A 26487-nucleotide genomic window follows, 5' to 3' on the forward strand; every position below is an offset into this window, starting at 1 on the left:
TTCGGGGTATTGAGACATGTTCGGGATATAGTGACATGTCGAGGGTATTGAGACATGTCAGGGGTATGAAGACATGTCCAGGGTATGGAGACATGTCCGGGGTATGGAGACATGTCCGGGGTATGGAGACATGTCCGGCGTATGGAAACATATGCGGGATATGGAGGATTCGACTTTTTGCTGCTGTAAACGTACAGTTTGAAGATTTATCTCGATTATAACTTCTTTGCCAAATACCTTGAACTTATTTGGTGTTCGCACATATTTGTGGGCCAATGACAATCGAGGATTTACCCCCATTAACTGTAGCTCCATATCATGTCGAGCAGATTTGACAGTGAATACAAAAACATATTTTCGTTGAGCGTTTTTTGTCAGTCTAAATGATTTGGTACAGTCGTCTACTTTTAATAAATTACTCTGCCCTCTTCTCATGCGCGAAGCAACAATGATTGACAGTTAAAGGTGCTGTTGTCTGGAGGTAGTTGAAGCTTATTTTATGAACCCCAATTTAAAAAAAGATGTGTAATCAATTATCAAATCGTATTGACAACTAGTCAGTGCACAATTAAAATATTAATATGACGATATTAAAAAAAATCGTTTCTCATTTACGTTTCTTACAATCAAGCAAATCCAGTACCAAAATGTGCAATCTTTGGTTAATCATTTTGAATAAAAAAGCTAAACGATTTCATCGGAGTAAAGTTCTGTACTATGCAAACATACCTTGGTCTTGTGATATACAGAACAGAACAGAACAGATCAAAGTTTTAAACAATTTACACAACATGTACAATGTAATAGATAGAAGATAACATTGTTCATTGCTAAATTGTGTGTTATGTTTGTGTCAAAAGCGATCGGTCATTGAGAGATATAACATATAATCATAGCTGCAATTAAGATGTATATGAGATAAATGCATATATGCTATTGGAGAGAAAAATATATTTGAGCAGTACATGGGAGTATGGTACAGACGGGTTATATATATCCGTGTAATAAACGGTCTTAAATATTCATATTAATATACATGTGAATCCATTCAATAGGTAATCTATAAACAAAGTCAGATTATAATCCATTGGGTACATTTAGAAACGCTTAATAAATTGACTGCAGCAGAATCATATTTAACCATGTATGTGAGTCATATATGACATTTTTTCAAGGATTGTCAAGCACCACGTACGAATATCAGCAACAAAAATTACTCTTTAAAATGCAAAATCGCTTTCAGTCATGAAATTTCTGAAATTCGGTAATAAATTATGTTTGGTCATCATTTGTTCTATACAGCTTTGAGTAACATGAGGAGTTGTACCGGTGCATAATCGTGATTGCAACTGTTTTCTACCCAATTAAGAAAAGGCGCCATTACTTTAATTAGAAGACGGGCTAGAATAGGTGAATGGCTGCAGTTTAAGTTTTTCCCCGAGGGCTAGATCAACGCTGTGCCATGCTGTGGTGGATTTGCTAAATGAGCAATCAATTTTCGAAAAATGTTATTTTGTTGGTTCCAAAAGCCAAACATATCTTGATGTTGTGATTCTATTCCAATCAGAAGTAGGTAAAAATGCACAGTAACTTATGATCAATGTAAATATAATATAGATGTTTTCTGGTTTTGTAATTGGAAAGTTTTATGGTTTTTAACTATTCTGCAGCTATAAAACATTAGATCATCCCAACAGCAAAACCAATTTGACACATGCACTTTGCCTTCGATAAGAACCTTACAGTGTATGAAGACATATTTGTTCCCGAAGGCATTTTGTTTACTTCTTTGGTAGACAAAAACAAATGGTATTTTACATAACCCTCATAAGAAAACATTCCCCGATAAACCAAAATAAACAATTTAGGTTAAAATAAAACTTTACACAAGAATGATACCAGAAGTCGTTTTTAGAATGTCAACGCTTGTGTCGTTGCGACATACGCGCGAAAAGCATTAAATTACCTAGAACATTATGTAGTGTATAAAGCCCCATAGGGCAATGTTGTAGATTATTTCGCCGCTTTAAAGAGAGTGTATGATGTAGTTTTTTTTTTTTTTTATTACAATGCAAATTTCATACCTCAATTTTTCTGTTATGTATAAAATGTCTTTATACATTTATGCTGATTATTTAAGGTTGCAAATACAATTTGACAGTTGGTCATTAGTTTATCTGGGGTTCTTTTGTTGCAAGAAACAGTATAAGGGTATAAGTCATATTTGATTGAAAGTGATATTTCATAATCATTTTCCTCCAATTTTACACGTTAAAATGCGTTACTTTTTACCATCATCCCGCACACCGACTCGTGATGACCGTTTATAAACAGTCATTTGTTGTGTTGTCCCTGTCGTCTTGTTGATTTCTGTTTTGATATTTAAATATTTAGTATTTAGACTGCTCTATTTGACGGACGTTGTATATACATCTTCATTTAGACACTGTGTTGTCATCCTATCCACGACAATATTGTACGTTCGATTTTCGGGTCGTCTTAAGTTCAAACTTAGTTATTTTACAACGATTGTGAAACAAAGTATTACATCATTATATTAATCATAGTTGTTGGCATGATGTTACACGAGAGAATGGCCTTGTGTTGTTGAGGAAACCGTAGTAACCATAGAAAATTCACTTCTTGCATAACGGACATGCGTTTCCGAATTGTTATCAGATATTTTTGCCTTACTCATCCCGGGTAAGATGACTTATGTGCATCTACGCGCAATATCAGAAAATTACTAAATGGATAATGATTCTATATTAAAGTAGAAATATTTAAAAAAGCAGATGGATTAAGGACAAAATACAATATACAGCAAAAAAATAATACCAAATTTATTGAAAACCTTAGAACGGCGACCGCAATCGGGAACTATTTGACGTTCACTTCAACTTACTGCGCGTCATGACGTTGGCGTCAATAAACAACGTTTCATGCGAAATACCTAAACCAAACATGTACACTGTCATAATTTTACTTCAATTATAGGTATGGTTTCTTGTTTGTGATTTTGTGTTCAATGTCTTTGGCGTTTGCCTATTGCCACTAAACCGGGTTTATGTTTAAACTTTTTGCTACTGAGCATGTTTCTGTAGTTTTTCGCATATATATGAAACAAATGTACCGTTCACAGGTATGCGGGTTGAATGTAAAAATCTGACCCTCGGGCACGCGTATTCTCGGGTCCGATGTTTCCACCCGCCATGCATACATATGAAAGATACTTATATTGACTGGCTTGGTGACCACAAACAAAGGAATATTGGTCGTAATACGATGAAACATTAAAAAAAACAAAAAACACCTTCGACTTGAATTAAAACACTAGGTGTATTTGAATATACGAGTTAAAATTTTCATTTCATTTCTGACGCTGGCTTAGTATTCAACTGGATTTCCTTACGGGGTTTGGTCGTACGCTCATTCAGACGATGACCTCTGTGATCGCAAACAGTAGAGCAAGAACCGTAAGCTTAATTAGATTTAAAAAACATAAATCAGCCTCAAATAGGCTTTGACTCAAATAATAATTAATGTGAATCAGACGAAATAAAAAGACAGTTAACACTTAGATAGCAGGTGAGCGCTTACAGTGAATAATTAAGAGATTTTATAGAATCTAACATCAATTAAAAGCGATAAACAATGTACAGAATAATTATAAATGTATTCATATTTAAACGCAATATTAAGATAGTCTACAGATAACACTAGATTGTAAAATATAAGACTACACTAAGCTCCTAGATTGTCATAAATCATGTACACTTGAGTTGTGTTGTGATACTTTTATTGCGAACATAAACTGGGGATAATTTCCTTCCAAAGCAAACTATTTATACTCATTTCAATAAACTTATTTTAATTTTAGATTGATATTATTTTTATTATGGCGTTTTTGATACATATTAATGTATACAAATGCAAAAACATAAAATTAAACTTTTTATTTTTTTCATATAAGTAGGGTCTTTCAGGTTCAGAACAAAACAGATCGAAACATTTACACCATAAACGCACCATTCAAAGTAAACCATGTCACCATATTGTATCTTATGCATATGTCCAAAACAAACCTTATATCCACCAGAAGGTCATATACCAAAATATCGTACAAACACAAATGACAACAAATACATGTATATACATACTTAAAAAATATACTTCCCGTCATTCTCATTGAATATTCCTGGAAAATGTAGGATGAAAAGTCATTTTTTTAGCTCTGCGTTTCAAACATTTATTCCTAATCCATCCGTTTTTCAATAACAAGGTGTTTCTTACCTGCTTATTGCACTACCTTCCTTGTAGTTTTACTTATGCTGTCAAATAAGTAAAAGTTAGGGCACCCTTTATGCGAGCTTTTGCTAATATTCACGAGCGTGTGTGTGCATGTGTAGTGAATGACGTCATTAGTTTGTACCACGTTGTCATGTACAACGTTCAATAACTGGTGAAGAGCGATATAATTTAACCACATTTCAAGTTCTCGCAGTCAAATTTTCACCATATTTTCACCAAATAATAACATAAACATTTTATATTCGACAACATCAGTACTTCAGCTAATTGGCCTTTCGAACGTATTTGAAACACTTAATATATGTACTTTATGATGAATCATTGTTGTTAATGGTTTTGATGTTAACAACTATACCCCTAAAGTACATAAGCATGTTTATGTCTGCGTATATTAAACAAGTTTGCTGTTTAACAAAGTGCGTCGATTAAGCATGCATACCAGTATACATAAAACACAGATCACCATGACATTAGTTACTTGTAAATAACCTCATTAAGTGGGTCGGTCAGATAAAACACTTGTTCGTGGTCAGTTAATTACCGATTTTGTGTACATGTTGATAAATTATTTGGATTATTCAAATGTGGTTCATCATATAAACGATTATAACAGTTCGTTTTCGCTGTATTAAACATACCATATATTTGTGTAAAACATTATGTATCCATGTATTTTTCATTATTCTTGAGCGAAAAGTTACCCGTTACATGTTGTAAAGCGTTAGAAATTGATAAAATATTCATTTCATGACTGTTCATGCAAAGTGTCTAGTACTAATATAATTAGTTTGACACAATTGTTTGGTAGTTTCATCTTTAATGGAAAAATCCAAGCTTGCTACATCAGCGCAACATCACAGATTATTGGCTTTCATAACGGTTACTCCTGAATTGGACGCGGTCTTGGCAACACTGGCGCTAGATGGGTATCAAATAAAACAGCGCATCTTGAGGAAACAGTGGTTGCGATGTGTTTGGGTCTGGCGTTACGAGAGGTGCAGGGTACATATACTTGAGTTATAAGTTGTCATGTTGTTCAGCACTACTCAAATTTGGATCTGATTAAGGACGGCTTATATTTACAAGTTAAACTCTATTTGAAATTGAGGAATAAACGTTACAGACGCCTACAAAGTTAAAAACAAATGTAAGTATTTCACTATAATAGATTAATCTTACTTGTATGAATGGCGCTAAGTAGAAACAAAACAAAGTATTAAAAGTGCTTTTGATCAGATAATTGTTGTTACAATAAAAGTGTGCATGGGAGTGTTTTTATAGGTTTCATGAACGTCTGTTATTGTTGTAATATCTCGCCACATTATGTCTCTATTATGCGATGGGAATTGTTAACGTGATTACGAAATATCTCGAAGTGGTTGAACCTGTTGAAATGTTTTTATTACCCTTCCCATAGTTGAACTGAGCTGTTTCGACCCATGACGTCTAAAACACACTCATAAATAATAAAACTCCATTCGTTGAATGTTATAGTTTTGGTAGTCGTTGATGTTTACTAACATATGTGGGGGGTTTTCTAGGCGAATTGTTAAATATAATTGCTGCACAATGTTCTCATGACTGGATCATTTCCCGCCTTACATTGGATTATAATGTTGTATAAGTATGAAGCTTACGAGAAACAAGTGACATTCTGTACAGCGTCTATATATGTTACAGCGGTGTGTTTAATTACAGTCTTATATGAAGGTGGCAGTGATGGGCTAGGATAAGGCAAACACGATGCAAGATTACATGAACGACTTCCGGGAGCAATTTGGGAGGCTCTTCAGATCGGATGTAAGATATACTTTACTTTTTCGATGTATCTGTTGTAGTAAAGACAGCTTTTGCGTAATAACTCGTGCATAATTTACAAGGAAATTACCAGTTGGATCAAACGATGTACGTCCCGGATTTATTTTCAACAGATTACTAACTTATTTAACTAATATGATATGTACATTTTTTTTCATAAAGAATCAAGTTTTTTGTATGCTAAAAACCTGCATGTGACATACTAGATTGCAGTAATAAAATACTTTTAGTAACTCGACATTTTAAATATGTTTACAAGTTAGAACATGTTTTTTTTATATATTTTCAAAGAGGTTTAAATTAAATTGATGCCTTATTATTTTTTACTTTAAAAATAAATATATGAAGTATCATCTACTATGTTAAATTGATCGTCGATGAGAGAAAATGGAGTCAAATTTTTTTTATGACAAATAACAAGGCAACATTTTATTTTCGTCAGTTATGTAGGATGTTTTTTATTAATAAGAAATAAATGTCACAGTGCCGACAACCCGGAAAAGGAAAACAAACCTGGCCCCAATTTCTGAAAACTTCATAAGCTAAACAGGCTTAAGTGGCTTATTTCAATAAGCCAAAATACATACTTACATTGAATTTTGATAAATGAAAAATGGTTTATTGTGATTATCATAATGATAATTCCTGTCTAAAGTGTTAAAACGCATAAAGAAGTTAATATTACGCAATTTATTGAACACCAAAAAAAGTGAGCTTAGTTTAATCCTGTTATAAGGGGCTTAAGAAGTTTCGAGAAATCAGGGCCTGAGGGTTATATTAGTGTTCCTAATGAGACATTCGTCCTGGATATGTTTTAATTATCTATCTAAAATGACATTTTCTTGTAAATGACGTTATCCGTTGAGTTCTTATTCAGACCAGAGTAATTTCCGTCTTGGTTTTACTTTATATAATCGTTCGTCACGAAATGTATGGATTAACAAAACACAAGGAAAATGCCACTTAAGATGGAAATCGGCTTGTTTTTGCCGGTTATTTCTTGGCAACAATTAAACCAAAAACTTTATTGCATGTCGATCATTCAAACCATTCGGACACTAGTCTTCCCACAGGTTTGCCACGACCGAGGATCGTTTTCAATGATAGTTCTTGTTTGAATTATTTAACACAAATTCCAAGAGACGCTGATCATTGATTTAATTAATCAACCTTTCGAGGCAAATTTCTGATAACATGTCCTGATAGCGTCTTAAAGAACGTTCACCTTGGTAATGGAATGATAAGCGTCGGAAAACACGCCAAATTAAGCTTGATAGGTTTAGATCATCAAAACTTGCTACATATTTGCAACAAGGTAAATTAAGTTGCTGTGTAGTTTTGAATAAAGATTTAGACCTTGTATTAACATTATTATTATTATTATTATTATTATTATTATTATTATTATCATTATTATTATTATTATTGTTATTGTTATTGTTATTATTATCATTATTATTAGTATTGTTATTGTTATTATTATCATCATTATTATTATTATTATTATTACAGTTTTATTATTATATGTAAGTATTCTAGAACTGCATGTAAAATAATGAAAATTAATAAATGTCAAATCATTAAAAGGAAAACGAATAGTTGAAACAATAAATTCTTAAAATGAGTTATTTTTACTGTCAATTTTTTTTTGGCGAAGGAACCGGTTTTTTTATTACAAAGTTTTTTATTAATGCATCTTTTTGTGTCTTTACCTTTGGTTTATGGCATGATTATAATATATTGATGGTTTTGAGCGTGTGATGTAAAATTGTTAATATATTTTTATCTTGTCCATACGATCAAGCTAGCATAAGTTAATTGACTCGGATGATAAAAAATTAAGGTAATTTAGTTAAAAGTACCTATGCGGTTATCCTTCCTTCCAAAGAAAAATAAATCCTTACATTTTCAGAGGTACTGTTATAACGTAGAACTATCATATTTACAAAGCGTACAACTACCAGTGTGTGTATACCGCGTAATATATTGCGTCATAAATGCTACGTCGGAAGGCAATATTTTGCTTTGAATGAAGATTTTAAACAAAGATAAGTTAACTATCTCTTTACAATTTAAAATGAAACATAGCGCAGTCTACGCCGCTTACAGAGCCCCGCCTTCAGTCTTTTACCAGAGATTGATTGAGAGTTTAGTTTCTTAAAACACTTCGACAAACCTTTCCTAAAAGCGGCCGTCTGACGGAGCACTGTCAAAACATTAATTTGGAAAAAGGTTTGTCGAAATGTTTGATGAAACTAATTACCTTATCGAACTCCGGCAATAAAACAAAGGCGGGGCTCTTTAACCGGCATAGACTGCCCTTTGTTTCATTTAAAATGGTGTAGTAAAAAAAAAGTTATCTTTGTTTTAAGTCTTCATTTTAAGTAAAATGTTGTCTTCCGCCGGAGTATTTATGACGTAATTTATCACGTGGTATACACACACACTGAACTACAGTCGGGTTAAATGTTAAAGGTTACAGCGAATGTGGTTCAGGGCTCGGTTATACAACCACCTGGCCACTTATGACCTTATCGGGGGTACGCATGTACACTGACAAATATAACCGCTTGGTGACAGTCTTTTCTATCAGCATTAATTCTTATAAAACAGTACTTAATTTACATCTGGTGAATACCTAGCTAATGATTACTGTTCTTTGGCTCGTAAAGATTGTATAGTATCCGTAAGATTTAGGTAAGAACAGACGCACAGATATTGTCATTTTTTACGTCCCATATACATCAATAAATCGTAGCGCATAATGGTATATTTCATACAAAGCATTCGTAATTTGTTACTTCGGTTCTATGATAAACAATATATTATGGATTAATGGCGTAAAAGGATATGTTAATTTATTGACACAATTTGGCAGGTATCAGCTCGTTATATTGTGCACTGCTTCATGAAATGTCTCAGAGTCTCAGCGTCTGTTGCAATTTTGCATTAATCAAGCTAACGAGACATTTTAAAAATAACTTGTGTTGGTTAGAAGTTAAATGAAATGTCTCATAAAACACGTCTTGCATAAGTTAATTTCTCAAGTGTAGATATATATAGTTTCTCATTTCCATTCACATTTCAAAAACCTCCTCCACCAAAATAAAACCCAATTGAAACCTAACAAACATCTGGAAAATATATTCTAACATAATCCATTATGAACAGTCAAGAACGCGAATTTTAATACCACTTTTATTGGTGCCTTCACTGTGCGAAAACAACAATTATGTTATACAGTCGAACCCCGTTGGCTCCAACTCCCAGGGACCGGCGAAAATACATCGAGCCTCGGAAAATTAGAGCCCAGCGGCAATTCTAATCTTCAGTTAATATAAATCGGTCCATTACATCTAGTTTGAGCCAACGAGGAATTCGAGCCAATAGAGTTCGAGCCAACGAGGAATTCGAGCCAATAGAGTTCGAGCCAACGAGGTTCGACTGTATTTTTTTTTTGACTCCAAAATAATAGTACCGACTGTTATACATACATGTAAATAAACTTTCCTAGCATGATATTGGATGTCTTATCTATGTTAGTTGAACTGAGTGAAATAAACGGAAACCATATTTGACACGGTGTTTTTTTATCGCCGAAATACCTCTTAGATAATTGACATTGCCATAATTTTAGCTAGATGTCTGAGCAGCGAGTTAAGGCATTGAAGAAAAGCCTTTAAATGGTTTAAGATGCACTTTAACTCCTAATAGGATTTAACACATGTTATACAATTGTTTTAATATACCAAAACGTATGAACACATGTTGAAAACAATGGCGCTTTTATATGATACCGTATTCAATTTGGAAGAAAGGTGCAGAAATCACGCTATTTCTGACTTATGAGACAATATTAGATTGCAGTTAATATCATAGTTTTCACCAATCATTTAATATTTTTGGGATTTCAGCTATTAAATACACGGTTATAATCTTATTTTTAGTAATAAATATTTTCATAAATGTATTATTTAGTAAGTACATGTGTATGTATTGATTTTGAACAAGAGAGTCACTTTAAATATCTTCTTGTCTTGATGATATATGTATCAACTTAACAGAGATGTCTGATAAGGCACTTTATAAAACAGGGACTTGCACGATACAGAAGATACAAATGATGATACAGTGACAATGACAGGCATTTATAATATGTTTTAATGTTTTTTTTTCATCAGGAAGATCGCGGGAACGACATTGCAAAGTAGTTTTTAATGTAAATCCATTTTGAAGAGGAAATAATTAATGTCAAATAGCATCTGTTCAAGGAGAATTCATTGTCCTTTGGTGCATCGTTTCTTATAATGAATTATCCGTACGTCGTACAATTCTAGCCTGTGCAAGTGTTAATGTTCCTTTGAATGTTTTCAGAATGAGAGCGGATCAACTTTGTACGGTCCTCTAATATGTTGGAACGAACGTTTTGGGAACAACACTTCCAACGTAACCGGAAACAACGGGACCAACTGCTCGCTTTCCGACGGGAATCTACACGTGATACTAGATGGAGAAATACCTCACAACACGAATACAGCCAACCATTTCTTTACTTACGTTACACCGGTGATTTTAATCGTCGGCATGATTGGCAACCTTTTGTCATTGATTGTGTTTGTGTCTAAGAACATGCGTAAGTTATCAGCAAGTCTATATCTTGCTGCTCTCTCTTCTTCAGACATCCTTGCGTTGTTGCTTTATGTTCTACCAGAATGGCTGAAATACGGACTGACGTCATTTTCGGACCATTACGCGGTAGAGTTCCATCAATATAACGGTGTTTGTCAGATCATGTTATACCTGCAATACATCGCAAGATTCCTGTCCTCCTGGTTCGTGGTCTTCTTTACAATTGAGCGATTTATTGGTGTGTGCTTCCCTCTACGACGACGGCATATTTGCAACAGGAAAAGCGCCTCAAAGGTTATACTTGTGACGATAATCTTCGCCGCTGTTGGATGTGCATTCAAACCTTTTCTGAGCAGATCATATGTTCTGAGGAATGGAAGGCCGTTATGCACGAGCGATCGCGGGAGCCAATATATCTCGTTCATTTTGGACAGTGTATTCGGTGTCACTATAACATTCATACCATTCGTTATTATAACAGTGTTGAATTTGCTAATAATACGTCAACTGGTATTGCAGAACAGGAGAAGTCGTAAAATCCGCGTGGTTACAGAGGAGTCGGTGATACGCCTGGAATTTACATTCATATTGTTGGCAGTTTCGATTTGCTTCGTTGGATTGAATTTGCCATATTTTGCCGTGTGGTGCAAGAAATATTGGAGTATAAAACAAATGTTTAACGTTCATGAATATACCCCAGGTGCTCTACAAAGACAAGACGATCACCTTGGAAATCTGGATGAAATACTCCATGTCACCAGGACGATTTTCTACGTTAACTATTGTATCAATTTCTTTTTGTATGCGGTAACTGGAGCTTTCTTTAGACAAGAACTTAAACAGGTGTTTTCTAGACGGGACTCTAGACAAAACAGTTACAAGAACAATGCCAAATGCTGCACGCGAACAAATTCCAGAACAACACCAAACTCGTGGGTGTAACGTCATCGATGTGACGTCATCACTCGTAGTTTGCTTGTAAATATGTACATAATAAAATCGTACTGATATTTACTATTTGTTCTATACATAAATGTTTTAGGTATTAAGTAGTCAAAGGACGTAAAACGGCAAAAACGGCAAGTTTATAAAAGTGGTTTATTCTTTTTATGACCAAAATATGCTTTGAAATCAACGATCACAATCGGAAAATTGCTCACTTTTTAAAACAATCAGCTTCTGGCCTGTTTATTCATTTTGCTTTTGTCATATTTTGTAGCTTTGCCACCTATACAAAAGCTCAAATGCGTTTTTGACAGCATCTCCTCGAATCGTTGTATCAAAAAGTACTGTTGTTTAAAGAGGGGTGTAATACAGTGAAACAGTCGTTTCGATGGATATGGTCACTGACTGGATGATTTAGATTTGCAAAAAAGAAATGATGTTTTTTCGAATCAGAATAAATGCATATATAGGTATTGTAGAGTAGTTTTTCTGTCTGCAAGCTGTTCATACGCAGGTTTAGATAATTTAATAACACAAACATTAGAAGGAAAGCAACACCTTTACTACATCATGGCATAATAAAAAAAGAAATTTCTTCCAGATTATCGCAAACTTATCTATCAAGGCTAAACAACAGTCAACTACTTGATGAAAAAGGTGTTTCTGCCTAAACCGATACATATCTGCCTGAACTAATATTTCCATTCAGACGTAAAATTAGGCCTCCATAAAAATAATTGAATGCGGTGAATATCTAATGAAGATAAGAGAAATATCTTTCCCCTGGAAATTAGTTAATCACTTGACTAGGTATAGGATGTTGTTATAACCTGCAACTAATAACAGAAATTGCGGCTACGGTGACTCTATCCTCACCTAATTACTAATCCTTGTAAACTCGCACACAAATAATATAATCATCATACAGCTTCTTCTTAACCCAATGACACGATGTAGTGTAAGGAGTATACTTTGCAACAACATTCATTGTAACAGGTTGGCTCACATTGTAACGCTCCTAGCGCATAATCCAGTTTAATTGTTCGCACATGGCTCATTTTTGTTTTAATTATATGAACAAAATAACTCAGATCGTGAGTTAAACAATTTCTTTCCTAATTATAAATCGCTATATATATCTGACATCATAAACGGTACAGCATCAACGACACAAACTATGAATTGTGCTTGATCGCATAGTAATTTAAGATATGGATACTTCGTTTCACCGGCAATCAATTTAAATTTAGTAGTACAAAATACACGTTAAAACACGACAATGAACTAATACTATTATTTAAAACTTTACGAACCATGTATACTGATGTACCGGCACAACGTTCGAGGTTGTTCGAGCTGTCCAGAATGATCAAAGGTGTCTATATAATATCAAAATTTCAATCAAATCGTCAGTGGCGGATCCGAGGTCTGGTGGTAACACACTTGACTGTCAATCACGAGAGCGCATGATCGATTCCCCGCCGCGCTACTAAAATACTAATCTTCTTCCGCAAAGGACGTCGAATGGTAGTCCCGTGTGCTAGTGCTATACACATCGGTGCACGTTAAAGAACCGGGGTAGGCCTAATAATAACCAGGGTTACATATTGTCTGTACAATATGCTCCAAAACACCTAAAATGATTTACAATCTTATCGGAGCACTCGCAGTATGGGCCTTGCCCCAGTACGACTATACATGGGCTTCTTTCCCCATTAGCAAATCATTTAGCTTAACATTACGTTTACTGACAATCAAACTTCAACCCGTGAAAAGATACGCTAGGCTATAGTCAAAACATGATTATAAAACGTAACAAAAATCTATTATAAACTGTTCACACCACCCCTAAGCATACAATATGAACAAGAAATAAAATAATGTTAGTGACACTATGTGTTTTCATTTAAAAAATACAGAGGAACTAAATTAATTTCATGTGGATAAGTTATGTCAATGTACATTTATAAACTGTTAGTGTTCTGCTATTAACTAAAAATATCTTAATGTGAATACGAAGTCCTTTATCATGGCAATTTGATGTTAACGATATGAAAAGCTTTGAGATGTTTGACAGTTAAGGCGTAAACTCTGACAGCGGCCACGTAATCCGTTTAAAACTTTTACATCAAGGTGCACCGACCCCGATCATTTAGTTCACATTTGTGACACATTTTATATACGATTAGTTTAAACATAACCGAAATGTTACATTTTCTAGTAGTTATCTTTCTCTAGCACTTTTAAAAAGACACCCGTTTAGCATTTTTATTTATTTTTACACGGGCCCTACACGAACTTGCATGTACAGTCGAACCCCATTGGCTCGAACACGTTTGGCTCGAACTCATCGATTGCCTGAACTTGATGTAAGGGACCCATGTCTTTACACTGAATGTAAGAACTCCCGCTTGGCCCAATTTTTCCGAGGTCCGAGGTATTTTTGCCGGTTCATGAGAGTTCCAGCCAGCGGGATTCGACTGTAGAACAAAAGGCATGTGTCTTTATCGCTCAATAATTCAATCTTTAAATACATACAAAGGTCGGGCGGACTCGAACAATTGACTAAATAACTTATTGCAATTGCTGCCATATGAAGGCCTCGATTGTCAAACCGGAGGTATTTAAGTTTATCAATACTCGCACTCGGACAAGGCCAATTTGTCGAGTGCTCCGATAAGGGTTTTACTCATATTAGGCTTTTGAAGCACAGTGCACAGACAAAATGTAACTCTGGTTAGAGCTACCCTGGTTAACTAATGTGCATCAGGGTGTAGCACTGTCATACGGGACCCCCATTTAAAGTGAACACATATTGGAGCATGCATACAAATACAAATAGGATAATTGGATAAGAGCATCGAGAACAGTGATAGCATCAGCAAGTTTTCCCGGCTGTACGGCCAGTCCACATGCGCACGGTTCCACTAGTTGATATACCACTGTAAAATGGTAAGTTGTTTCAAAAGTTTAACTTAAAAGAAACTGTGTCACAGATTGGTACCAAAAAAAAAGTTTTTTCTGTAACGAATCTTACGCTTTGATATCATCATTGAAAAAAAGTACCAAAATGTAAAAAAAAAAAATTGTGTCGGAGACCGTGTTCGAACCCGCGTCGCAAAAATTAAAGACCAGCGTCTTACTAACTGAGCTACAAAGGCTAACAAAAACCGGGTGACCTAATTAAGCTATAAACCTACCTCGGTAATATCACGTGATACCATCGACTAGCCAATCACGCATAAGGAATGAATTCTACCTGGTAGACATACCCATGGAAAAATACGAAATAACTGCTTAACTTAAATAAAATGTAAACTATGTGGTACTTCAGTTAGTAAGTTTCAATGCATTGTACACATAGATGCCAAGTTTATGTCAGTTTCCGACAATCTTTTTTCGCTATTTTATCATACGTGAGACAGCCCCTTTAAAGGGTAATCATATACATTGAAATACCAAAAAGTAGCAAACTATTCAAGGGAATAACAGCTTTGTACATCGATGTGTAGTTTGTAAAAACTTATAATTAATCTAGCTTTATAGGAAAAATCTTTGGAAAGTATTGCTTAGAAGAGGTATTATATTTATCATGTTATTTTGATATTACACCTATTACTGTAAAATAATGTTAATTGAAAAATTAAGTCATAACACCTTAACAAAATACTTGCCGAAAGAAAAACACAAGTAGTTGTATGTGTTCGACAGATGTCATGTGAATTTGAGACAATCGTAATAAGATATTAGCCTATGCAATTTAATTTAATAAGTCCGCTGTAATCTTTTCTGGTATTTGAATGCCATATCTTGTCCAGTGGGTGTAAGCCACCCCACTGAAAACAAAACTCCCTTTACGTTAAGACAAATGATAAAAGATATTCAGTGAAACATCTTATAGTTCTCAATTTCTTCTACTTTTTTTAAAGCAAAACGATATTATTTACACATTGAACATTTACAAGAGGGACATGTTCAGGTGCGGATCAGCCTTCTAAATTCCACGTAGTTATAGGAGCACCTTATTTACTTTGGGAGGCTGTTCCAAACCTGACTGGCCTCAAAGCGGAAAGAGTTTTTCCCATATTTAGTTGTTCTTACTGATGGAATGTCTACACAGTTTTCGTATCTCATATTAAAATGACATGTCTTAAAATGTACAAGGTTTTGAAACTATTTTGGTGAGATACCATACAGACATTTGTAAGTTTCATTGCAATGTATCTTACCCAGCTCAAATGTAATTGAACTCTATAAAGAAAATTTTCGTAAGTTGAGGTGTTATAATTAAAAACATTTTTTAAAGCTCTGTATTGAATCTGTTTCAATTTTTCTGTGTTGATCTTGCTACAAAAATGCCAAACGACAGGGCAGTATAAAATATTTAATGATAAAAAGCTGAGTATTGGTTGTCAAAAATTTGCTTAGTCTTTGAATAATATTCAATTGCTTAGCTGCTTTTGCACATTTTAGAAATCTGGGCATTAAAATTTAACAAACTATCTACCTCAACGCCTAAAAGTTTCACTTACTCTTCACAAACAATGGTGTGATTAAGTATATTGAATTGTTTTATTTCTTTAACAGACCTTGAGCCAACTGAAATTGCCTGAAATTTGTCAGGGTCAGCCTGCATTAGATTGGAAGTAAACCAGTTTATAAAAATGTTACTTTCTTCTTCAAGAGTGGTCTTAACAACAGCAGGATTTTTATCACACACAGAAAGAGCATTGTCATCTGCATAATTATACAAAGCTAAATTATTGATAAAGTAGAAGATGTCGTTTAGGAAAATGTTGAAAGCTAAAGGCCCTTATATTGATCCTTGTGGTACGCCTTTCAGGATGGAGTCCCACTCACTGGTAATTTGACCAAGTTTGACACGTTGCCTTCTGTTTGTAAGATAGCTGTGCGTAAATTTACATGCTGGGGCTGAGAGACCGTATGCATTAAGCTTATCTAAGATGAGATCATGGGGCAGGCAGTCGAATGCTTTTGAACTGCGCCTACATATTTGTTCTCATCAAGGGCTTTTTCCCAGTCTTCCACCAGCCTTAACAGGGTAGTTTGACATCCAAATGTTGTTCTGAATGCTGCCAGGAAAGGATGAAAAATGTTATCAAAATGACTAATCAGTTGCTCACTTATTACCCGTTCATATAATTTGGACATTGATGGTAAAATACTGACTGGTCTATAGTTCTTTTCAATAAAGGGGTCATCTTTCTTGAAAATAGGGGTAACTTGTGCAAGCTATTTGGAAACGATCTTTGGCTAATATTTTCATTGGCCATGTTTCGGATGGGAACCTGTAAAGCATCTTTGCCAGCAATGATGACTTTGGGAGAAATCAAATCTATACCAGTTGCTTTTTTGGGATTTAACCTGTCAATGTATTTTCAGATATCTTTATCGGTGACCGGGGTGAAGTTAAAGTCAGGTGACATTTGGCAGTTTTCCTTTATTTTGTCAAGACTAGGGTGTTTATCTTTAACCGGAGTTCCAGATATTCCAATATTTTCGGCTATATTAATGTAAAATGAGTTCTTCTCACTATTACACTGATGCACGTTGATACATTAACTCGACATTGCGGTAAGATAAAATTTTGACATTTCCCCATTTATCCGTAAATACATAAAGAAGGATTGTGTAGTCTTTTAAAGTAGCCAATGTCCGTTACCGAGTCAATTTTTTTTCGTACTATGAATGGCCAATATCGTACCGCCAAAAAGTTTGTTTGAAATATAGCGATGTACGTTATCGTGGATAAATACTACTTTAAGGTGTTCTAATGTCCGGAAAGGCTGACATATTTTAGTTAGATTATGACCGTTCATTGGTAAGGAATGATTCGTGCCATGTTCAAGCAACATACACATTTTGAATCAGTTGTTCTATTTGCGGTAATTATATCCCATTCGTCTTGTCTAGTAAAGAAAATGATATCACATAATGTTTAGTATATATGACATTATTATTTAAAAGCCTCTCCTTATGGACTAAAAGTAATTATCGAACCTTCTCCCTTTAGAATTGAAACAGACTGGTGTTTCCAATGTTATACACCTGCTTGCATGTCCTGTCGTATTATTAATACAACCTTTTGGTATTTTAACATGTCTGCAAAATTAAGAATATGATTGTTTGAAGTAAGCTAATCTATCTTATAGTTTAAAAGTTGGAAAGTGTCTATTAGAATTCACAATAACGTAATAAGTTAGCGGGATTTAAAATAAATGGTATTTGAACATCGAACTTTCTTAAGAGTATTTGAGAATACAATTTATTCGTACATGGTTGTTGAATGGACAGCGAAGAACCAAATAGACGTTTTAAATGTACCAAACATTTGTTCAAAATAGCAAATTAGGTAAGAATTCAAAAGACCATATCTACTGTTTGTGTAAAAACATGCAGTTATGGTGTGAACAGGAATTCCTTTGTTCTTCATACGTTTATTTCAAGGCATAGTCTTAGCAGACATATTTTTACAGTCGCCATATATGATTTTAGACGAAAATTGAATTCACGTGTGTACGTTTTACGGGCCGAAAGCAATATTCGATAAGCGGTCCGGAATCATCTGTAAACCGTATTACGGGATATTCATAAGACATGTCGAGGAGATCATCACTATATGTAATCTGTCAGAAGGTGATGTTCACCCAGACATTGTCGAGGTAAACATCACTCCCTAAAATCCATATAGATGGTTATTAATCAAGACAAATTTGAGGTAAACATCACTATCTGTGGTCCATAGAACGTTATACTTCTGCAGACAGTCGAGTTAAACTTCACTTTCTGTTATCAATAAGCGCGATATTCACCGATTCCATCAGAGTGGTAGTGCTTTAAGTAATAATTTTCATAATCATTACTTTTATATTTATTGTTACGCTCCAAATGACAATTCTAATTCCCTTCGCGCATTTTATCATAGCTTACAACAGAAATGGCAAAGTGCATTTTCACACGAATGTTCGTTAATAATAGCATTACATTTTGCCGGTTACTTTCTATGGTTTGTAACATGACAGACTATCGACCAGTAAATACAGTGAATTATATTAAGCATAAATGAAAACAAAATAAGGTTCACTGGCATTTGCAGGAGGATAACAAACTATGCACAAAAGGCGAAAGGTTAAACACAAAATTAAGAATAAACAACTTACGAACTAAAAACTTTTAAACTGATTAAAGTTGTACAGGTATGAGTGGTATTCATCAGGAGGCCATTTCCATAACGATTTTGTAGTAAATCTTAGTGTCATAGTTCCATTATTTTACTACACATTTTAGTGCATTGAACTTTCTCCAATATGATAAATGGACACAAGATTGAGGAAATAGAAAACAAATGAAACGTTGCCCTTGTTGATGTGTATTCATATTTAAGATGATACAATAAGATGGTACATTACGACATCGATAATCTATACGCCCACACCCTGGTTAGGTGTTCCACAGCACAGCAGCATTTTGATATTTTGATATTAACTGTTATTCCAGCTTGTTCAAAGTTTTCAAGTTTAAACTTACAAGAGCTCTAAATAATTGAATATACGACTTACCGTCTGAGTAAATAACCCGTGAACATTTTGATGTAGGGTCGGGGAAGCACAACTGTTACTCATACTTATATTAGTTGTGCCTTACTCTAACCGTTGACATGTTTCCTATTGTTGTCATTTCTTACTAGATATCAACTCACTAAATATCCTAAAAAATACGAGGCTCGTTAATACTAAAACAAACTGCATTGTTAAATTTATTTTATTTGCCATTGTATCCTTGATTGTCGTATTTGAATGACATTTGTCATGATACGATGTTAAACTTTTATATTCAGGGTGATCGACATGTTTCGATTCTTTTTTATCGACACATACAACTTGTTTTTACAAATAACACTAGCCAATGCAAAGATTCTAAAAAGTCTAGAAACCTTTTATTAGGTATGCTTGCATTGTGAACTATTTTTTGGAATAAATTCAGTTGTCTGGCTGTCTGTAGATATTACTGAAGTTTTTAATGACGCATGAACGCAATAAAGAATGTCATTAGATTCGAGTAGACGGCTATTAACATCCATACATAGTGAAGTTTGTATGATTATTGAACTATAGTTAAGTTGTTTATTTGTTCATCTCTCCGTGATGAACAGGTATATTACAACCGAATTGCAGATTTACAGGTATAACACAACCGAATTGCAGATGTACAGGTATAATTCAACCGAATTGCAGATGAACAGGTATAACACAATCGAACTGCAGATGTACAGGTATAACTCAACCGAATTGCAGATGTACAGGTATGACACAACCAAATTACAGATGAACAGGTATAAAACAAACGAATTTCATATGAACAGGTATAACACAACCGATGATTTGTGTTGGTTATAGTTTCGTATGAAAAAACACAATAATAACGTTCGCCTAAAGGATAAGATATCTGATAACCTAAATAAGTTAGTTATACATATGAGAACCTTAAAGTACTTCTCCTGGTTCCAAAAACAGACAGAAACTAAACCGAGTAGTTCATTATACATTAAACGTACCCTAATTTACCTACATATACCTACCCTCCCAAACTTGCAACAGTGTTTGTTGATGAGATATTTTCTGGAACTGAAACCCGCCGCCTATAACAGTGTCAAGTGCGTGTACCTGGCGTGTACTTCTATTGCTGAGATTTTATGTGACCATAATCATTACTTTGTTGCCATAAAATCGTAATTACATACACCTTCCTGCGTAATTTTAGACTTGTTTGCAATGATCTGCAAGAAAAGCAATTACAACAGACTCAACCTAATTCCTTCCTGCAGTACGCTTAAGAGCATTAAACCTTGATAAATATAATGCACTTTTCTGTAACTAAAATGTGAAAATATATCATAGCATGTTTCATGATATCGGACTAGAATTTCATTTTTTCCTTCTGTTAGAGTATCTCTTTTTCATACAGTGTGTAAAAATGTTGAATTATTCGTTTTTATCCTGCTATCACTCCTCAAAAGGCCGGATAAAGGCCTTCCGGATAAATCAAGGGGTCGCAGGTTCGATTCCCCGTCGCATCACTAAAAATACTAATCGTATTCCGGATGCACGTTAAAGAACCAGGGTAGCTCTAACCAGGGTTACAGTCTGTCTGTGCCCTATGCTCCTAAAATGACTAACAATCTTAACGGTGCACTCGCCGGATGAGAAGGCCCGAGTGTGCGTATACATAAGTTTACATACCACCGATACTACCGGTAATACGAGTTGAAAAGTGCCACTGTGCTATGACAATTATAACATGTTAAATCATTCATTTTCAAACAAAGATAAACTATAACATTCTTTAAAGTTTTCATTGCATCAAACGTATTCAAGTGACACTCTCATTCAAAATCAATACATACACATGTATAACAAACATAAATTTTGAGTCCTTTGGCTACTTCCCAAATAATGCATTATTGAAAATATTAATTACTGAAAACAAGATTGTAACCGTGTATTTTATAGCTGAAAACACAAACATATTAAATGATTGATGAATGCTCAAAGATTTATTGTTATCTTCTATCGTCTCATTAGCTAGAAATATAGTATTTTCTGCAGCTTTCTTTCGAATTTAACATGGTATCCTTCATAAGCACCATTCTTTTCGACCCTCATTAATCCTTTTTGGCATATTAAAACATTTGTATTACTTGTGGTAAATCTTATTTGGGAGTAAGAGTGCATCTTTAATATTTAAGAATATCTTGTCTTCTAACATCATTCTCAGCCCAGGTGTGAAATTGTGACATCAAGTTGTGGCGAAAGAAAACAACTTCAAACAAAATAGTTGCATCGTAAACAGTAAAAGATTAATTCCATAATTTATTCACTCTGTTTTGATGAATTATTCATCTATAAAACTAGGTCTGATGAATTATTTATCGATAAAAGTAGGTTAAAACATACAATAAAACAGATTGAAGTAGCTGCGTTAAATCTAAAAGGATTATTGATCTGCTTGTGATGAATGACGCTGGGAAGAATGTTAACTGAAATCAAAGATAGTTTAACGGTCTTGGAGAGGTTGATGTCAGCTTGTGCAAAAGTTCATAGATTCGAGGTATGTGTCTATCAATAATCAAAGCTACGGAGAATTGCAAAAATGTCAGACACCTTATGCAGAAATGAGTGCTTTCTAAAACAACAACAACAAAAACTACACCACCACCAACACCAACAACGATAACATTAAAAACAACAACAACAATTAGAAGCACAACAATGGCAAGAACAACAACCGCATAAGGAACAACAACAGCAATAAAAATAATAATAATAATAATAATAATAATAATAATAATAATAATAACAATAACAATAATAATAATATCTAAACTAATAATAATAATAATAATAATAATAATAATAATAATAATAATAATAATAATTATAATAATAATAATATCTGAACTAATAATAATAATAATAATAATATAATAATAATAATAATAATAATAATAATAATAATAATAATAATAATAATAATAATAACAATAATAATATCTAAACTAATAATAATAATAATAATAATAATAATAATAATAATAATAATAATAATAATAATAATTATAATAATAATAATAATATCTAAACTAATAATGATAATAATAATATAATAATAATAATAATAATAATAATAATAATAATAATAATAATAATAATTATAATAAAAATACTGCTACTGCTGTGGCTGCTGCTGCTGCGGCTGCTGCTGCTGATGATGATGATGATGCTTACATATATTTTATACGTCACTATAGATGCAGGATTGATAAATGTATATTTACGAAGTAAACCCTTTCCGCTTCATTGAAGCATCACTTGGCTGTTCAGTAAAAGTATGGTTGCCTCCAACCAAAAGTAAAGTGTTTTAAACAATGTGCGCTTCACCTACTACAGTGTGTGTGTACCACGTGATAAATTGCGTCATAAATGCTACGTTGAAAGGCAATATTTTGCTTCGAATGAAGACTTAAAACAAAGATAACAAATGTCATTGAACAGTCCCAAATATTCCAGGTACATTAGGTGTTCATTTGGGTAGACTTTAAAATGGTAAAGTTTTCTTAGATCTAACATTGATGATACAGACTGAATAAACATGGTGCCCGTGTTGAGCGGCAATAAACCATCATCTTCATATTAAGGGCTTGCATTTGGCATCAACCTGATGGATTGTATTCGTGCACAAAGCTATTACAGTAAAGAAAAATGCAATAGGTCTAATTATTTGCTAAACGATAAGTGGTATAATTGCTAAAGTCATGAAATGTTTGAATATCATGAAAAGAACATAGGCTTCTTTGTTAAAAGCGTTGATTGTTGTTTTTTTAATTTCATATATTGTCAGTCACCGTGCACTAAGAAAACAAGACAAAAAAAATACAATAAATTATGTGTAAATATTGCGATTAAAAAGTGGGTAACAATTCATGTGTGACAATACTTCCAGGAAATATGTAAGTTAGCTCGCCAAAGGATCGCTTACTGGTATATTTTCTGAACTTTTAAAAAAAAAGTGCATAACATGACGACGCGTGACAGATCCTATTTCTGAGTAATGCTTGCAAATGAGTGAGACTTAAATAAGTAATAATTGAGTCATTGCAAGTATTATGATTTTGCCCGCGCAAAACTGCAACGGAGGCGACTGTACACCGTACTGCACACGTTAAAGTGACACTCTTATTCAAAATAAATACATACAAATGTATAACAAAAACAATAATTGAATGATAAACTTTAACTACTTACTAATTCATGCATTTATGGAAAATTCAAACAGTTGATAACAACATTGTAACCGTGTATTTTATAGCTGAAAACACACACAAAATATGAATTATTGGTGATTGCTATACGATTTACTGTCATATCGTTTCGTTTGGTAAAACTACCGTGTTTTCTGCAAATATTTTTCAGATTTAACTCGGTATCACATATAAACTATTGTTTTCGACATTTATTCATCCTTTTTGACATATCATAACAAATGTATTAATTGTGTTAAAACTTATTTGGGAGGAAGAGTACATCTTTAATTATTGCTTTCTTAATCCATATAATTCTGGATACCATGTGTCTCTATTAAAACCGAAATCACGAGTAGATTTGAATTGTATGCACTTAATTAAAACAAGTGTTTTTTGTTATGCACTATTATGCAAAAGCCGCTCGCGGGCAGCAATGAAAGAATAGCTTAACAGCGGGTTTCAATTCTACAGATTAAAGTTGCAGCGAAATAGTTAGTCATACTATCAGAGTTGCATTAACAACAACCACATACCCAGAACTTAGTACTAACATATAAATACTAGGTATACGTAACTATTTCATGTACTAATGGTTTTGTTCATCTATGGCTAAGATATATCAAGTATGTCAAACGCTTGTGGCACTTAGTCAAATCGAATGGAAAGTTTAATAATAGCAAGTTTGGTTGTCCTAGAAGTTTCTCTTATATATGATAAATCTATACATAGTTTCTTTGTATTCATTTGAAAAGAAACAGCAATATTGACCTAATGCACATTCGCTTTATTGTGTCAAAATGTATATGCAATACGGTAAATTCGTGTACAATTAATAAAGACTGTCTTATGCCTTAAAGATGACTATTACTCCAAAATAAGATTTAATACAATTGTTTTCAAATATCCAAAAGGATGAATAAATGTTGAAAACAATGGTTCTTATGAAGGATACTGAGTTTAATCTGAAAGAAATGTGCAGAAAACATGGTATTTCTACCTTATGGGATGATAGTAGATAGCAGTAAATAATTTAGCATTCACCAATACTTTAATATTTTTGTGTTTCCAGCTATGAAATACACAGTTATAATAATGTTAATAATAATTCATATTTTCCATAAATAAATTATTTAGTTAGTAGTTGAAGGTTTATCGCTCAAAATTTATGTTTGTTATAAGTGTGTTTGTATTGATATTTGAATAAGAGTGTTACTTCAATTTTACCAACTATCGTATTCCTCATAACTACAGAAAAAAGTGCGTAACATGTTCCCGTTTATTCTCAATTTTATAAACCATGTCATTTTATTTAATGCTTTCCGGTAAATAATGGAAGACATGCAAACCAAACATTACAATGATTACAACAATGCATGGTTAATGTGGCACGCTATAGCATTTCTTCCATAAACATATCAACGTTCAGCGTAAATCACACTGAACAGCGCCACAACAATTACTCCACACCGCCATCGCTAGGTTAAAACCGCTACGACCTTCATAAAATAGGTGCATATTTTCTTTTTCATACGAGCTTGTAAGTTCTGATGTGTGCCGTTGTGAGTACTATACATAACAGTTTTGCTTTTTGCATGCGCCATAATGTTCTAACAACGATATCTTGTTGAAATGCTAGCAAATCTTAAAATATGAACAAGTCCGAATCGGAAGAGAAGCTTCAGGCACCACAATTCGTGCTTAACTGAAACAGACATCATGAAGTGGAAATGTTCTTGAACAGAAACTCATTCTCCAATTTTCTGAAAGAGTGTGTCCGTGTTTAAAATTATCCGATGAATTATGAAGCATATAACATATAACATATAACATATAGCATATAACATAATTATGTACCAAAACCAAGGGTCACAACTGCACCACGTAAGTGTCGACCATCCATTTTCTATGCAAATCTTATATCGTAGGCAATAGGTATATTAATTTATTTTCAAATTATGCAAAACATTAGTGATACATGTTTAACCCTGTTGTTCTTCTCTGATTTCAATTTTGCCCTTTTAAAAGTTATATTAAAATTGTGAACTCGCTTAGGTTGTACTTTGGACAAATTTTCTTGTTCAAATTAATGCGTATGCACTTCGCACGTTCGCTGTACACACGCATAGGTACAAATACACTGTTTACCAGTACAAATATAGGTGCAGTTTATCAAAAGGAATATGTACCAAGACTGTGTTGCAAGTATTCTGAAAGTCATCTTTACTGATTTCGGTAGGCGAATAATCAGAATAAGGTAACGCACATGCATCACAGGAATTAAGTGTATTCCTCTGCTAAGAAAATATAGTGTTCATTTTTGCTAAAATACAAATACTTAAATGATTTATTTTTAAAAAAAAGCAAATGAGTTTTGACCAGTCTGTCATTTCATGTAAACCAACATGCTTAGGCCACGCTTCACTTTAAAAGGGCTGAAATCCAGAGGGTCACAGAATTGTCAAGAATTTTATTTCCATGAAAAAGCCTAGAATTGTCAATACGAGCTAGAATGAGAAATGTTAATAACTTAAAATTACATTTAAATTTAAAATCGCCGTCCAGGCACTTTAACGTAAATTGAATATTCCCAGCAGAAATGCGCGAATGTTAAATTTATATATTTCTAAAAATATGGGACCGGTCTGATTTGCATGACATAAACACATTGAGTATATTTCGTTAAATAATTAAAAAAAGGGAATAATTCACTAAGCTTCTTTAAATATTATCACTAACACTTTTACAGTGAATACGCTCGCAGCATTTTCACATGGCAGTTAAAATGAATTCACACGGCTTTCTTAAGTTAATTACATTAATAAAAAGAAGGGAAACGAAAACAGAAAACAAACACTTATTGGGCTCTTACATGTTATTTAAAGACATATTGTGTTACAATGATTCTTTCATTTGTTTATGTTAATTTATAAACAATATGTTTATAATTTGCAATTTATTGTGCT

General features: G+C 33.6%; 1 protein-coding gene across 1 annotated transcript; it reads left to right on the forward strand.

Moving 5' to 3' along the window:
• Nucleotides 1-5014: 5014 nt before the first annotated feature.
• Nucleotides 5015-11772, forward strand: LOC128206632 (cysteinyl leukotriene receptor 2-like). The gene is made up of 3 exons (XM_052909214.1): nucleotides 5015-5458; nucleotides 6010-6111; nucleotides 10504-11772. Exons 2-3 carry the CDS (start codon nucleotides 6055-6057, stop codon nucleotides 11698-11700), a joined length of 1254 nt encoding a protein of 417 aa, XP_052765174.1. The 5' UTR covers nucleotides 5015-5458; nucleotides 6010-6054; the 3' UTR covers nucleotides 11701-11772.
• Nucleotides 11773-26487: the final 14715 nt, after the last annotated feature.

The sequence above is a fragment of the Mya arenaria genome, chromosome 10 (genome assembly GCF_026914265.1).
Source record: "Mya arenaria isolate MELC-2E11 chromosome 10, ASM2691426v1".
Taxonomy (NCBI): domain Eukaryota; kingdom Metazoa; phylum Mollusca; class Bivalvia; order Myida; family Myidae; genus Mya; species Mya arenaria.